This window comes from Diabrotica undecimpunctata, chromosome 3 (genome assembly GCF_040954645.1).
Source record: "Diabrotica undecimpunctata isolate CICGRU chromosome 3, icDiaUnde3, whole genome shotgun sequence".
Classification (NCBI taxonomy): Eukaryota; Metazoa; Arthropoda; class Insecta; order Coleoptera; family Chrysomelidae; genus Diabrotica; species Diabrotica undecimpunctata.
Window position 1 is genome coordinate 14,084,354 of NC_092805.1, and position 18,014 is coordinate 14,102,367.

At 33.6% G+C, this 18,014-nt stretch overlaps 1 protein-coding gene across 4 annotated transcripts in view; it reads left to right on the forward strand.

Moving 5' to 3' along the window:
• LOC140436466 (breast cancer anti-estrogen resistance protein 3 homolog) overlaps positions 1–18,014 on the forward strand; it is a 293,734-nt gene that overhangs the window by 107,520 nt on the left and 168,200 nt on the right. For all 4 annotated transcript variants that reach the window (XM_072525305.1, XM_072525308.1, XM_072525306.1 and 1 more), the window contains 2 exons: positions 7,499–7,777; positions 12,896–12,971. In XM_072525305.1, the coding sequence (XP_072381406.1) occupies positions 7,499–7,777; positions 12,896–12,971 (355 nt within the window). The remainder of the gene's footprint in view (positions 1–7,498; positions 7,778–12,895; positions 12,972–18,014) is intronic.

The window sequence follows — 18,014 nt, forward strand, 5'->3', positions numbered from 1 at the left end:
CCTTAACTTCCTTTTTTCTACTATGAGTTCTCGGATTTCTTTTGAATAGTTGTTCCCTTTTGTTCTAGAAGTTATTGTGGGGGTATTTTCCCAAGCTGCCTGTTGGATATTTTTTATAAAGACTTCTAATTCGTCATCAAGTTGCCTCGTGTTTCTCAATGGCACAGCAAGATTAATTTTGTGTTCTAGGATTATTTTGAAGCTCTCCCAGTCAGTTTTTTTATTAGTCAATATTGGATTAAACTCTTTTTTAATCACTGTATCACTCATAGTTAAAATTGATGCAAAAAGATGCAAAAAAGCTTGTCACTCCTACCCTCAGGCTTCCTTTTAAAACACCTACTCGTAGAGAGGGAAAGACGGAGAGCATCAATTTGTACGCTGTAGCTGATATAATTTTGAACAAAAATGTTTATTAGCACTTTTCTATAGAATGAACCGTTCTCTCAGAAACAATGCTTGAAGCATTTTGAATGACAGTTTTGGCGCGAAATCAATTTTTTTTTTAAAATTTGTATTAACTCGACAGTAAAAATTCGGTATCTTGGCAGCCTACCATAGCATGTTACATAGATTGAGTACAAGTCGACTGGTCCTACGAAGACTGTAGTAACTCATTTTTTATGTAAATGGGATAATTATAAAAATATATCTACATCATTACCAAAATTCATTAATCTATAAAATGGATGTTTTTATAGCATTAGGTGATAATTTTAATAACGATCTTACAGGAGTAAAACAGATTTAAGACCGAAATGGTAATAAGTGACTTTTGAAGGAGTTACTATAGTTTTCGATGGAGATATTTTTAAAGTAATAAATACCAGAATTATTTGTTTCTTAACTTTATTTATATAAAATACTACATTTTGAAGAAGTTACTGAGCTAATTTTTGTATTTTAATTCAATTTTGCTCCTCTGACTCTTCTTCTCTCTCAACTGAATCAACTTCGAACTCGATTTTAGGAGGTACATAACTCTTTGAATTAAGATTTTTATAAAGTAAAGTAAGTATTACACACAGTACATTCACAGTATTCCATTTAGCTTTTATTCTTTAAGTGGTAATAGTACATCACACAGTTTCTGTGGAAATTTGATGGTAGTGGAAGGCCGTCCTCTGCATTTTCGATTAAATTTTAGGTCATCTAGCCTCTCAAGTCCTAGCGTTCTCAATAATTTCTCTCCAGTCTCCAGTCCCTATTTATCGCCTTCCTCCGTCAAGTACGTATTCCCATATTTCTTCTGGGTCATTCTTTTCTTCTCTGACCAATGGGTCTACGAATGAGCGTTTTTCTAGCTGGGTCATTTTGATCATTTTAATTTTAGGTCACAACTTTTGAAACCATCATCGAATTCGTATTTAAACATTATAGAATTTTGGTGTTCATGCAAAAATTTTATTTCTCGAATTTTGCTAGCTTTTATTGATTTTTTTTCGTTGTCAACTTTCCAATTCTCGGTATAAGTCAGTTGTTTAAAGTTAAAAAAAAATATCATGGGACATTTCCGTAACATCATAAACTCTTCCTGTAGTTTTAGCCATTCTGATTTATGTGACCCGCTGTTCTGGCACATATACAACCGATTGTATATGTATGTATATGCCAGATAAAATGCGTACACGTAATCTTCGTTGCATAACTATATTTACTGAGATACGATTCTTTCCTGGGGAAGACATCATTATGTTTTATTGTTTTGCGCTCGTAACTCAAAAAATGGAAAATTTTAGTTACTACAGTCTTCGTTGGACCAGTCAGAAGTGTACAAAACAAAAGTTTTCGGTGTTTTATTGTTATATAAAATGAATTTCCATTAAGTAACGGTTGAATCCATCACTTATAGTAATAAACTTTATTGATCTCATGAGCAGAAAATAGCAAGAATCGCGCTACGTTTATTTATTCAAAAGCTTGATAGAAAAAAGATATCGAATTTTTACCGTCGAGTTGCTACAAATTTTATTTAAAAAATTGATTTCGCGCGCGTAACTGACATAAAATCACCGATCGCTTCAAGCGTTGGTTCTGAGAAAACCGTTTATTCTACAAAAAAAGTGATAATAAACAATTTTGTTCAAAATTATCTCAGCTACATTCCTTGTTTGATACATTTTTTTCTAAAATATGCAGATTCTTGGTAAACCTATGTTTAATGGGAAGCCCGAGGTTAGGAGTAGCAAACATTTTTGCATTTTTTTTTAAATCCGAAAATTGACATTCTCAGCAAAATTCAGCTTACTTGTATGATTTTTAGAGGTCAAATCTCTTGCGACTGGACTATATTATGGAAAACCCTATTTACAAAAATATGTAGAGTTACGTTATAAATGTAATTATAAATATAAAACTTTACACAAAAAACGTAAGCGACTGATAATATAAATAAAAACAGATGTATATGATTCAGTAATTATTGCATAAAAAGTACTAACAAAGATCCATATTTCCAATGGATCGAATTTATTTGAATGAAATTGTTAATAAAATATATACAGCATTTACAATATGAAAGTATGAACTGAAAAGTCGACGGAGTAACCATTCGACATAAAATAAGAAGCTACGATTACGGATCAAAAATTTGGAGTATAGCCCGATGAGATCTACAGATGAATTTTTGTAGAAATGTCTCCATAAGCTTCTATGTAACTATAAAATTCACAATACAAATAAAAAGTTCGGGGGTCGTTTGGAATTACTTCTTGCTTGCATACATCTAGGAACTGACTGACACCATAAAATACTGCGTAACTCTCAAATTATACTACTACGTTCATCTTCACAACTTTGCTTATTAAATAAATGAACGAGATCAACAATACATTAAACCCTATCATTAATAACAAAATATTGAAATGGTTCGGTCTGTATAAACTTTGAATTGCAGCGGTGGCGGCAAAATAAACGAAATGTTGCATAACATCGTGACAACTAAATGTTCGGACAATTCAAGAAATTACTCCTTTAAAATGGGGTTATATCGTCACGCGCCTTTACAACCGCAGCAATTCTGTCTGGCATTGTTCGTACTAAAGATTTATACAAGTCATTTACTCTTCAAATCGGCGACTGTTCTGTGGGGATCATTACGCACATTCTGTTTTATCTTATACTACAATGTCGCAATAAAATTAAGGTCTGAACTATTCGAAGGTTATGAGAGCAGTTTGATGTTATTATCTCCAAACTAGTTTTTAGTTGTTTAAGCTGGAAGGCATGCAGCACCGTCTTGCTGGAATATAAAAGTCAAATCCGGATATATATCGTGAGCACTTGGTACAAGACTATTTTTTTCAAAATTTCTTGATACTTTAATTTCTGCATTAATTGTGCCTTCCACCATTCATATCTTCCTACACCAGCTGATGACACGCACCTCCAAATCATAATTGCTTTGGGAAACATCACAGTTCTTTTGAGGCAATATTTATGGAATGCTTCATTTTTACTTCTCATAACCCGTTTTCGAAAGTCTCCCACGCAAACATAAAATTTCGATTCGTCACTGAATATGAATCTGGACCAGTCATCAACGGTCCATGGAATCTTCGCTCTTGCCCAATTGAAGCAGTTGCTTAAAGCTTTCATGGACCGTTGATGTTCAGAGTGATATTCAGTGACGAATCGAAATTTTATGTTTGCGTGGAAGACTATATATATATATATATATATATATATATATATATATATATATATATATATATATATATATATATATATATATATATATATATATATATATATATATATATTGCTACCCAAAGCATTGAAAGTGGTACACTATCGTATGCCTTTGTCAGATCTATAAAGACTATATGAGTTGAAAGGTTGTGGGCTAATCTTTTCTCGATAACTTGCTTTAGAGAGAATATACTGTCCATACAAGATCTGCCTGCACGAAAGCCATTCTGTTCTTCAACATATGTCATCTCTTTTTCAATTTGGTTTTTTATTATTTTTCCATACAGTCTTGAGAGTGAATATATGACACTTAGCCCCCTGTAGTTTGAACAATTCTTTCTATCTCCTTTTTTGTAGATGTTGTTAATATGTGCTTTTGTCCACTCCGGTGGTAAGTCGTGTCCATTATAGAATAAGGTGAAGACATACGCCAGTAATTCCCGTAATACTTGTGGGCTATGTTTTAATAATTCATTTGGTATACCTTGTGGTCCGCATGACTTCCGATTTTTTAGAGTTTGTATTGCATTCTCGACTTCCTGTACTGTTATTTCATCGTCTTCACTGAATTCCAGTTCATATGTTGTTGAACTGATGTTCGTGAATCGAGGTCTTGTTTCAGTCAAAAGTTGTGAGTAGTGTTCGATCCAAGATCTTTCTTCTATGAAATCTATTCTACTCGTTTCTTTTCTGTTTGTTCTCAGATTTTTTACCGTTTTCCATGCTTCCCTTGATCTTGTTGACCCTATATATTTGTTGAGTTCTTCGCATTTACTTTCCCAGGAAATATTTTTTGCTTTAGTTACTAAATTTTTTACTTCTCTGTTTGATCTTGCATATGTTCGTCTATCATCTGGATCATTTGTTTGTAGCCACTTTTGATATGCTTGTTTCTTGTTGTGTACTGCATTGACGAGCAGTGCCGAGCGCTTCGTAAGCTGCTTCATTGATTTTATTGATTATCTCTTTATAGGTATTCTGGGCTGAGGAGTAGATCAGGTTTGCCAATTTTTGGCTGAGTCGCAGCTTATATAAGAATGATGTCGAGTTGTTTTGCAGTGCATCAATATTGTATTTAGGTAGATTCGATTCCAGGGGTTTTGATTGAACTAGTTGGTTATCATTTTGATGTAGTAGCCGGGGTCGATACTGTAGGTAACATTTTGATCTTACCATATAGTGGTCAGTTCCGCACTCCGGTCCTCTTAATACTCTTATGTCTTTAACTTGTATGTGTGTTTCTTGTTTTGTGATGACATAATCTATAATTGACTTTGTGTTTCTCGTTGGTTGAACCCAGGTGTACTTATGTATGTTTTTATGTTGGTAGAATCCGTTTAGGATTTTCAGAGAGTGCTGTTTACAGAATTCGATTAAGTGTTCCCCATTTTCATTTGTTTTAGGGTCACCATATTTTCCTACGACTTTGTCATTTGTTTTTGTTCCTGTCCAAGCGTTAAAATCTCCCAACAACACAATTTCTTTTGCGGCTATTTATATTTTCAATGAGTTCCGATAAGGTTTCGTAGAATATTTGTTTAGCTGCTTTTGATGCATTTTCTGACGGAGCATATATTCCAATAATCTCGAGGTCGTGCCCTTTCCACGTAATAGATACTCTAATAATTCTCTCATTGATCTGCTCCCAGCTTTTCTGGTTTCCTTTTAAGTCTTTTTTTATCAATATTGATACTCCTGCTTGTGCTCTTTTGTCTTTCTCTACTCCACTATAAATATGTATAAAACCTCCTATGTCTTCACTACCTTGGCCTTTTTTCTTTGTTTCGGTAAGAACCGTGATATCTGATTTTATTTTCTTTACTTCTGCCATGACTTCGTCTGACTTGGTTCTCCACCCTTGGATATTCCATGTATTTATACTCAAAGTCCTTGTTCGTTTGCTAGGTCGTCTTCTTTTTTTCCCGTCCGTATTCCGAGGCTGGATTTTAGAATTTTTTGCCGTAAGTTTTTTCACGGGTGTAGAGGAGCAGGCCCTACGTCCCAACCCCCTACCAGGAGGACCAGGATTTTCTGTTAGGGTTTACTCCCTTAGTCAAGAGAAGAGTAGTAGAGTGTAGTAGACAGAATTATAGTGACCCGTCCGCCCTCGGATTACCCTAATAGCCACTCGGGGTCGGAAAAAACAAGAGTGAGCCAAGAGAGGCCGATAGGAAAGATTAAAGACATTTCACTCAAGACACATTGAAAAAGAGCAAAAGTGAAGGCCCCTATGATCCGCCAGGTGCGTTTCATAAGCGTATGAGTATTGTTACACTTTGTATTCCCGCTCATACCTCGGGGTGTCGACTACAGGCTGTATGGCTCGTCCAGCATGCCATAGCATGGAGGATAGGGTGCATGTCATTTTTACAATGTAGACTCCTAAACTCCACGGCCTGACAATTTATCAGAATTAAAAATGAAACATTCCATAAATATTGCCTTAAAAGAATTGTGAAGTTTCCTAAAGAAATTATGATTTGGGGCTACATGTCATCAGCGGGTCTAGGAAGATATACCACCTCATAACTTCATTCCTATTTGTCATAGAAGGTTTTTTTTAATGTGAGTTTTTTTACCAGCTATCCAATGGTTGTACGTACAAGTCTGTAGGTTAAAAAATATAGAAGTTATGACAATTGTGTATCAGTAAAAAACATACCCTTATTCAAACGTTTATTTTGTAAATAATTTCAATGAAAACGCAATATGCATTTAACTTCTGAGATAGTTTAAGTCTAAAAGAATCCTATGAAATTTGCTAAATGTGTCTAGCATCATTAATAGAGCAAGTTCAATAGTTTTCAATAGGGAAATTTCGCTCAAATTTAAAAGACGGTAATTCCTCGATGTTCAAATGTATTAATAACATTTTATTTTGTCGATAAAAAAATCAATAAAATTTATAAATTAGTGCAAAAAACTGCTTTTTTGCAAATATCTCCGTAAATGATTTATAAATTTTAATTTAAAAAACGGGAAAATAAAGATATTATTGATATAAAAAAATGATATAAATATTGTTTATGTAAAATAGAAGGGAAAAACTTAAAAACAAAAAATAAAATTGTGACCATAAATTATTGTTTAAAAAAACGCAAGGTAAAAATACGAGTACCTTTTCATCTATTCGTCATCTAGTAACCCCTACCTATGTCTTAAAAGTTTAAGATATCTGCGAAAAAATTTTCGACCTTTTTTTTAATCAGACTGGGCTGTCTAGTTTCTTATGAGTTTAATTAAATTTGCAGTAATTTGTTAATCAATTTGTTCAAGCAAAATCCTAACATTCATACGTTCATACTAATTACTTACGAATACAGGTTTGACATAATCTGCCTTGGCAAATTGTTCGAACTACACGAACTATGAAGAATTCTGTTTCACGTTACGATAATCTCTCCTGATAACTTATTAGACCTTCAGTGTCTATTACAGGTTATTAATAGGAAAGGTTGAGAAATTAGTCCCGGTGTAAATGTTAATAAAACTAAATTTATGGTTTTCTGTCATTTGCTTCAGGCTGTAATACTATAAATGGTCACAATATCATATTAATATTAGCATGAGGATTAATTGAAACCTCTCCTTGTATTAGCTTTGCAAATATTCGTTATGGTTCTAGTGCCGTTTTGCTAAACATATTTTCCAAGAAACCGATATAAAAGTCACAAAAATTTTCATAAAAATCACATTATTGTTCTCTTTATGGTATCGAGACCTGCCTCAGTGCTTTTTAAAATTTTTTTTCTTTTACCAGAAAAATACATAGTCCTACTTATTTTTTAATAAACATCTATTTTTTCAGATATTACCTGGAGCAAATTCGGTTCCTTACCGCTTCGCTCCAGTAAGTCTAGATTGAAAAAAGAAAATCCCTTCGTACCCGCTAAGAAACACAAGGATGTTTCCGTCTGGTTGCGAGACCTCGAGCTGGAAGAGTACCAGGAGCTCTTTCAGAATTACCAAGGAGTGGAGGATCTGTTGGAGATGTCTGAGCAGGATATCAAGGAGTTGGGAGTAAAGAAATCGTCGCACAGGGCCAGGATCATCAGTAGTCTCACTTGTCTACGAGCCAAGTATCACGGTGAGTAGTAGATTTATTGATTAAAGCGTTTGTTACGACAAATCAAAGATTGCTCAAACTTTACTGCACAGAAATTTTACGATTTCCTTTGCTTTCATAGGTATATTTGTTTTTATTCTATTTAGGTAGTAACGTGACTAGAACTTAATTTATTTATTTATTGACATTCACATTCCATTATTGGACATAGGTCTTCCCGTCTTGTTTTCCATTTCTTTCTTTTCTTGTCTATTTTTCTTTCATATTCCATATTTTTGTTCCTACATATTCTCTGATGTTATGTGTCCATCTTTCCATCTTTATCTGTATCCCTTTTATTTTTTATCCTTCTTCCACGTTTCTATTCCTATGGTATCCAATGATTGATTTGGGCTTTCATGGATCCATGGTTCCACCTATCTACTGTTTTGGCCCAAAAGTGTCCATTTAAGTGTAGTTATTTTTTGTATAGTATCTTTAACTTTAGTTGTGATCCGTATCCAAACATTGTTAACTCGCAAATAAGAAATCTAAAGAGGGAATACTGGTCTATATTCACAAAAGAAATGGAACCTGATTTTTACTGTGCACAACGAAAAGCGTGGAAGATGGGGAAGAGAAAGAAAAAGGCCGTAGCTATGAGTATAACAATATAAACAAACTATTCCAAAAGATCCTTGAAATGAAATGCATACCAAAGGAATGGAAATCAAATATAACGATACCTATACACAGAAAAGGGGGCAAAAATAACCCATCTACTATCGAACCATTACGTTGCTTGGTATCAGTTTGAAGTAAAAAAAAGGCCAACTGGATTGACTTCTCTGCGGAGCTAGATAAATGCCTAGGGTGGATTACACCTAATATCAAAAACTACCGCTTCTCTCTGCCATCTACAAACTATTAGAGAGGCTTATATATAATAGAATCAGTACAGAACTGTTCCAGGTGATCCCAGTCGAACAAGCGGGTTTTCGACCAGAACGAAGCTGTGCAGACCAGGTAATGTCACTCACCACCTACATCGAAGCGGGTTTCCAAAGAAGACTTAAAACTTCAGCGGCATTTATTGATCTCTTGGCAGCTTACGATACAGTATGGAGAGAGGCCCTTATATACAAAATTCTCCGTGCAATCCCCTGTAAACCAATAGCACGCCTAATAGATAGCATGCTCAACGACCGAATGTTTCAAGTAGTGATGGGCACAGATATCAGCCCACCAAAGAAACTTAAAAATGACAGGGGTCAGTGCTCTATCCACTACTATTTAGCTTATACCTAGCAGATATGCCGGAAACACAGTCAAGAAAGTTCGGATACGCCGATGACTGGGCCCTCACTACACGATGCAGAATACTAGAAACGCCTGAAGAAGTTCTGACGGCAGACTTATATATATTGGGCAAATATTTTCAAATGCATCCAAAACAGAAGTTAGTTGCTTTCACCTGAACAATAAACTTGCTGGAAAGGAACTCAACATACAGTTTGAAAATACCACACTTACCCACAACAAAACACCGAAGTACCTGGGCGCAACACTAGACAGAACGCTATCATTTAAAGAGCATTCAACAAAAACTGCCCAAAAGTTGAGTACAAGAAATAACATTATACAGAAGCTCTGCGGTACCACCTGGGGAGCATCGGTTTCCACTCTCCGCTCTACTGCCTTAGCCCTTGTTTTCTCCACCGCTGAATATTGTGCTCCAGTCTGGCTACACAGTCCACACGTAAAAAAGGTCGACAATCAGCTGCACAGCACTATGAGGATGATAGCTGGTACAATTAAATCAACTCCCACTCAATAGCTTCCAGTATTAAGTCACATCCCACCTCCACATTTATGACGAGTTGACGCACTTACACGTGAATACAAAAAAATCATGAACAATATAAACCTGCCCTTACACCAAGATACCGAGGATGCACGAAATACCCGTCTCCGTTCTAGAAAACCACCAATGAAAACGGCAAGAATGATACATGAGGAGTTCAACATCACGAATGCATGGTCCCAAGAATGGAACGAATGGCAAAATAACATGCTCTGCATTACCCACAAGCCACCAAGTTTTGATCTTCCACGCAAAACATGGTCCACTCTAAATAGGATCCGAACCAGACATGGCAGATGTGCATACATGCTACATAAATGGGGAAAGAACCCGTCTCCTCAATGTGACTGTGGGGAGAACCATACCATCGACCACATTATTCAAGAGTGTCCCTCAAGATCCTACAATGGTAGCCCTGAAGACTTCCTGTTTGCAACTTCAGAGTCAATTGATTATATAAATACACTTGATGTTTGTTTGTAACTATTTAAAGTTTGTCAAATACCTATATTACTAGTGTTTGTGTATTTGTTCTAAATCTGTTGTAATTGCCATACGATAAATAAATAATCAGTTTGAAATTATTGACTAAGATACTTGCTGAGAAAATAATTGAAAAGTATCAAATATGCGAAGAGCAACAAGAGTTTCGGTGTAATAGATCAACTGTTGATGCCATATTTATAATAAGATAAATAGGAGAGAAAGCAGTAGAATTTAATACATCTGCATGTGTTTTATCGACCCACTAAAGCCTTGAATTGTATTAGACTACAACATGTGATTGAACATTTACACACAGAACTATAACAACCACTATAACACAGATACTAAGGGATATTAGCTCTGATCACAAAACAAGAATAAACATAAGAACCGAACTATCTAAGGAAGTCAACAGCCCATCAGGTAAGAGACAGGATGATAGCTTGAGCCCGCTATTGTTTAACTTGATAATGGACAAAATAGTAGAAGAAGTAAAAAACCCAGGAACAGAGTGCAAAATGCAGCACACAGCAATAAAGATTCTATGCTAGGCAGATGCCACAGTAATAATATAAAATAATGAAGATGATCTACAACGAATGGTAGATTTGGAAGCTAACGCAGAAAAGTTTAACCTGGAAATATCAGCACTAAAACATAGTCCCTCTGTATTGCTAGGGAGCTAGTGAGATGCAAAATTGTAATAAACAAAGAAATCATAGAACAAGTATTGAAATTCAGCTATTTGACCCCCTAAAAGATAAAGAGATAGCTGGCAGTCAACATCGCAAATGCTGCTAAATCAGGCCGGAAACAACAGTCCTTAAGGCCTAAAATACGAAGAAAAAGAAGCTCTCTAATTTACATATTCTGTCGTCGTTGGACATAGTTCTTATATTGGACAGACATAATTCTTATATTGTCTTCTACGGTTCTTAATAGCGAATTCATGCTTGTCCAATTTCCAGTATCCATGCTTGTATAATTTCTTATATATTTTAGCCAGGAATATTTCCTCCTTCGTTACTCATTTTACCTTCCATTATAAGATGCAGGAGCTAATATCTCTTCTTCTGATTTCAGAACAAATTTTTCTTACTCGACCCTGTCAATTTGTCGCGAAATCTTTGTCCACAGTACTACCCTTCCATTAAACTCCATTAAGAAGTTTCATGCTCTTGGTGGAAGCCATCAACTGTCGTATGAGGAGTTTAAGTATTTCTCATGGCGTTTTGTACTCTCATCCTTCTTTTGAGTGTATCCGCTAACAACTCCATACCTATCAGACTTTAGATATTCCAAGACACTGTCTTAATTTTTGCTGATTGTATACGTTGAAGATTATACAGTGATAAAAAAATTTGTAGAGAGACAGTGTTTATGAAGTTAATATATGTAAAGATAGAGGTAGATAGGAATATTAATTGTTTTAACCAAATTTTATAATATTAGTCATTCTGGGCTGTCCTCATCTAGTTCTCAGTCAATCTTTTTTTTAAGTTTTACAGCCTCTATAACTATGCCGTCTTCGTAATGGGCTTTGTTATTTTTCATTTGTCTTAATGAGTTCCTGATTTCTTCTTGAGTTATATCCGGTATAAGCTAATATCCTTGGTTAATTAGTCTTTTTTGCTGATGGCTGTTGACTGTTCAGTATCTGTTGAGTACTTGTAAATAGTTCAGTGTAGAAGTTTTCTATTCTTATTTCATTTTTAGTAGTTTTTATTTATTTATTGTCTCAAAACCTTGGTTGTCTTTTAATTTAAAAATCTCTCTTCTTCCGTTTGACAGCTTTCCCTGCAACAGTTTCATATTTTTATTCTCTTCTCTAGCTTCCCTTATATTTTTTATATTGAGTTTTCTTACGTCTTTCCTGATTTATTTAGTTACATACTTTTTTGTTCAGCTGTTTTAGGTCTTCAGAGTCTATAATAATATAGTTTATAATAATATTAGTAATATAGTCCCGTCGTCAGAAACTTGACCTCTAAAAATCATACGAACAAGCTGAATTTTGCTGAGAATGTCAATTTTGAGATCCCAAAAAGATACAAAAAACTTTGCCACTTCTCTTCCAAAAAAGATACAAAAAACATCGGTTTTCCAAGAATCTGTACGTCGTAGAACAAAATGTAGAAATAATTTTGAACAAATGATTAGCACTTTTTATGTAGAATGAACCGTTCTCTTAGAAACAACGCTTCAAGCGACCGGCGATTTTAAATGTCAAAACTCAATATCTTTTGATCAGAATGTCCTATCGACAAAAATTAAAATGGGTTTTAAAGGTGAAGAGTGCTATTTTGGTATGAAAAATAAAAATGCAGAATATGAAGAATAAAATCCAGCGCTTTAGAGATATTTCAAATACCTCATATTTGTTGTAAAAACTTAAAATAAAGGTTTTTGACGATTAGGCTTTAGCAATAGAAATTCCATAGTGACCGGTCAATGGAAGCGTTTTATTTGATTAACAGCTTTATAAAAACTGACTTCATTTGCGTCAAAACGCAAAAACTGTGTACGAAAGCTGCACTCTTCACCTATTAAATTCATTTTAAATTTTTGTCGAAAAGACTCTGGTCATTGCCGTATTTTAAAACATATTTATTCAAAATTATCTCAGCTGTATTTCTTGTATAAAACATTTTTTCTATGGCTACACATTCTTAATAAATCCCCCCAACCGCTGGGGGACATTTCAGTCTCAGTGACATTTTCGTCTCTTACTACTCTGATATTAAAAAAATTAAGTATTCTCTCAATATTAAAGTTCTTTGTAATTTTGACGATATATTTTTAACTTTTAGAAAATGTTCGAGTTCCTCCAATTCGACATAGCGTAGCTGTGGACCATGTTAACAAGATTCACAGAGAAGATACACTGTAAGTAATAATATTTCTAACCATGTGTTCGGTCGTAGTATCATTTTTTTTACATTAATTAGATTAATCCATATTATTCTACCGTACACTTAGTTTGTGTTATAAAATCTTAACATAAGTAGTTAAATAAACATGTTAATAAATTAAAAAACGGGATGTAGCACTCCGGGAGTAACCGAGGAGGGAAACATAGTTTTGTTATCGTCTAAGCAAAGAGTGATCGTTTAAATTTACTTTAATTTATTTATTTTAATTTATTCTATTCTATTCTATTAAATAATCGATTCGATTCGCGTGTATGTTATTTTATTTTATTTTATAAGTACAATTTTATTTTATTTCGATTTGATAATTGATTCTATAATCATTTCGATAATCGGTTCCTGTCGATAATCCATTTTGAGTCGACCATCGATTGGATAATCGATTCAATTCGATAATCAAATCGATTCAATAATTGATTCGATATAATTCGATATTTGATTTGATTCGATTCTGATTCGATTCGTTAATCGATTAAATTCGATAATCGATTCAATTTAATAATATATTCGATTGATTCCATTCGATATTTGATTCTATTCGATCCGATATTTGATTCAATTCGATTCGATATTCGATTCGATTCGATATTTGATTCGATTCGATATTTGATCCGATAAGATTCGATACTCTCCGATAATTTATTCGATTCGAGAATCGATTTAATTGGATAATCGATTCGATTCGGAAATCGATTTCACAATCGATTCGATTCGATAATCGATTCGATTAAATTCGATATTTGATTCAATTTGATAATCATTTCGATTCCATAATCGATTCGATTATATTGTATTCGATTAAAAATAGGAAATTTTATTGTATTCTGTTTTATTTTATTAATAAACATGTATAGCACTGCCTTTACTACTGCATGTAGTGTGTGGTCGCGCGTAGTGTATATGGTCACGCGATATGTCGTTACTGTCGTTACAGTTTTATTTTTTCACACCTCAGCGCGATCCACCGCTACGTCCGTAGCCTGCGATAAGAAAACTATACTTCCAATAAACTTTATTTTCATTTCTTTTATGCTATAAGGAAATTATCATTATTATCTGTCCTTTTAATAATAAATTAATATGAATTTGCTACTTTCTCAATTTGTGTTTCTTACTGAGAACTTTAACATTTTTGTCACAATATTACTGAAAATAGTGTCATATTTCCAATTTCCTTAATCCTGTGCAATTTGATAACAAATTGCCTCAATTTTGCCTGGATTATTGTCTGTTCTCTTTCATTTATAACTTGTATCTAGATCAACGGATCTTAAAGGCATTAATCTTGACGTTACAATTTTATATCATATAATAGTATTAAGTATTATAAAATTCTAATTACAAATATAATCTTAGGAATTATAGATCTACAAAACTTTTAAACATTTTAGGACAAAAACGTATGTTTCACAAGTTCTAAAAACAACTATTATGATTCTTAATATCATTCAACCGCTCCTCTATTTATAATAGCGCTATTTTTTCTTATAGAAATTATTATTTGCTCTTCACGAAGTCAAGAGCGTAAAACCAGCAGGTATTCATCCGTAAATGAGTACACATTGACATAAATAAGGTAGATTGTAAATTATAAGAACACTTATTTATGCACAAAAGTACTTGAAGTACTTACATGTACTGCCCGCAGACAGGAATTTTAATCATTCTCGACTGAGAAAATAACGAGACTGCTATTAGTCAAGAAAAGACATTATATTCGAAACAATATTCAGAGTGAAAGGTTTTTTGCATCTGAACTGGTTTTAAATATAGATAGTCGGTTGGTTGTTCAGAAAAAGTTTTAATGACTTTCTTCCACTCTGCCTATTCAAAAGATTTTATTACTAAAATAATAACAAATATGATTTGTTGAGATCTTTAGAAACATATTTTTCTTTGTTTAATAAACATACTCATATATTTTTTGCACATTTTCGTTGTCAAAGTTTTTTGAGATTTATGGACCTCGATAAACAAAACCTCTATGTTTCCTGCAGTGGGTTCAGTGACTTTTTAAATGATCAACAATTTGGGGATAAAAAGGCACCATTTTAAAAACTTTCGTCTATCAGTAACATGTAAAACATTTTGAACATATTTTGAGCTAATTATCTATTTGATAAAACACGTTTAATTCTTTAAAATTGCGATTTATGAATGTTGATTTACTAATTTGTTGTTTAGAAAACTGTAAAAAACCTAAAAATTCTTCATTTTCAATAAATGTTAGTAACTTTTGTAAAAATAAACATACAACCTTGATATTTCGTGGAAAAATGGGTCTTATAGTGTCATGTCTACACCACAGTTTAATGCTTATCGGCGTTGATGGCTGATCGTGTGATCGTGTTTGATCGGCACAATCATCCTGCAAGGGTCCACACAATCGTCCGTAATAGATGTCAAACGACAGGCATCAAGCAATTCCCTTTGATGGGTCTCCACAAACCGACAATTCACGGTTTGTAGGCAAGTATAGACAATCAAAGCAAGTATAGCCGAGTATGCCCTGAACACAGTCATGCTCGCGCTTACTTGTCTGTAATCGCCGAAATTTCAAAGTGATCCATGAATTAGTTTAAAAGTTATTCAAATTGTTTATCCCAAACAGAGAGAGAGCGAGAGAGAGAGAGAAATATAGTTATTCTCAAAAGAATTTAAAACAGTTAGAAACATTGCCAAACTTTGTACTCTCTTTATAAACAAAAGGGAGGTTTACACAAAGAACAATAATAAAGTCCGGGCTTCAATCTGTCTGTCTCTCTCCCTCTCTCCCCCCCCCCCCCCCACTCTCTCTCTCTCTCTCTCTCTCTCTCTCTCTCTCTCTCAATTTTTACATGCTTAGTAAGTCAAAAATTATTTTTAAATTTGATGCTTCTGATAAAATCTTTTTTTATTAAGAATAATTGCTTTTGATAAGATCTAAATAAATTTGAACAGATTTGAATTTGAATTGAATTTGAAATTAAAATGTTGTGGACGTGGACACCCTCTCCTGGTCCTTTTATAGTTGAAATAAAAGAAGTAGAAAACTCTTTCGTGGATTTTTTTTAAACTGAGACAAAAATATCGCAAAATGTTGGACAATTTAGTTTTTGACTGGTTGGAACAACAAATTGTTAGGTCGAAAATGACCTTGAGTATCATTCCTTCGATGCTTATTCTACCCTTCTGCACAAATCTAGTTATAGAAATTGCTTTTGGAAGATTTGACCTTTGCAATTCCTAACACTTGGCACGTCGGCATCGAAAACATAAAATTTCGTATTAAAAAGAAACGGAAAACTAAATGATCTCTTCGAAATGAAAATTTTACCAATACGACCGAGTGTATTTTCCTTCCTGATATCAAATACGCCGTACTTTCCCGATAAATATCTGAAAAGTTTTCCTCTAGTCACATCCGAAAAGGTTTTTCCATGCGAACGAGTCTTTTCCATTTTAAATTCTGTAACTTTTCTGAACTTCGGTCGTTTCGTGACCAACACTGTCTCCTCGATTTCGAACATTTTTAAACTTAGATATGATTTATCATGTACTAAAATAAATTATTAAATTAGTAGATCGGTGATATATTTGAATGCTTTGCTTGGTTTCAAAAACAAGTTATTAGATGCTTATAAACGAATGAATGAATTTTATTGTTAGATAGTATATTAACATTGCAAGCATTGATAAACCAATCTAACAAACTATAAATTGCCTTGTTATTTACGTACAATCCACTTGAAATTTTTAGGTATTGTAATGTTTTTATTAATTTATAATTTATTATATTGTTCTTATTTTAATTTATTAAAACACACGATAATTTATATCAATCTATTTAAACCGACAATTTATTTGACTAATAATACATAATTTATCTAGGCGAACGTAACAATTAAATCGCGGGCGCGAGCTTCTTCATTAACTAACTCTCTTCATAACAAAATTCCTCTATAAATATAAAATCCTGTTATTCGAGAATAACGGTGAAGCGGCGATCCCCCATCGAAGAAACCAGAAGCTCAGACTGGTTTTATTCGGCCTACTTGGAAACTTCGAGTCGGATGACTCATCATAATTCGGGTCTAGAGGTAAACAAACGCCGAAATGACTACAACAAAAACAGAATTAGTCATAATATATTTACAGTTTTGTAGGCCATGATATTTATTATCGTAACAGTATGCTGGTTTTCTATTTTTTATGTATCCTAAATGGTGCTGTTGATTGAAGAGAAAAAATATTAAAAATATGCGGAAATATTTGTTTGCCTCGAAGTTTTACCTTTTTGGCAAAATTAAAGACAGTTTCCTGTCTAAAAACAGATATTTATTACCTAGAATGTAATGTGGTTCTAATCAGTGAAACAGTGATAATACAGAAAACATTTTCATGAAAAATGCTATCTTCTCGGCTTTGAACAATCGTTGACTAAAATGTCTACATATTTTGCATATTTTTGAGAAGTAATAACGTTTTCTTTTTATAAATGTGCAAAGGGAGACACATTATTCTGCAAAAGATGTTGTTTCCACAATTTGAGTTTGCGCTCAAAGTCCTGAATTTTATCATAGAAATTGCGAATAAACTGGCCTTTGCCTTGAAGTTTCAGATCATTGAGATGCTGAGTCATGTCGATAAGAAAGCCAAAATCATTCATCATCATTACGTAATTCATCCTTCATGACCAAAATCAGGAAAAGCATATCCCTTCATATCCAAGAATAATCTAGATAATTTCTGCACTTTTGTTGAGACCAAACATGAATTAATTGTAAGTGTCTTTCCGGTTATACTGAATAATTACTTGCATCATAATTGGCTTATTGAAAGCGCAATTTTGGTGGCGAAAAATGTTGATGTTAACGACGTTAATTTCCAGATTCAACCAGGAATGTTGATCTGATTACCAGGTGTTACCAGGTGATCTGATATCTTTTAAATCAGTCGACAGTATTGTTAATGAAAACGAATCCGTAAGTTATCCAAAAGAATTTTTAAATTATCTGGA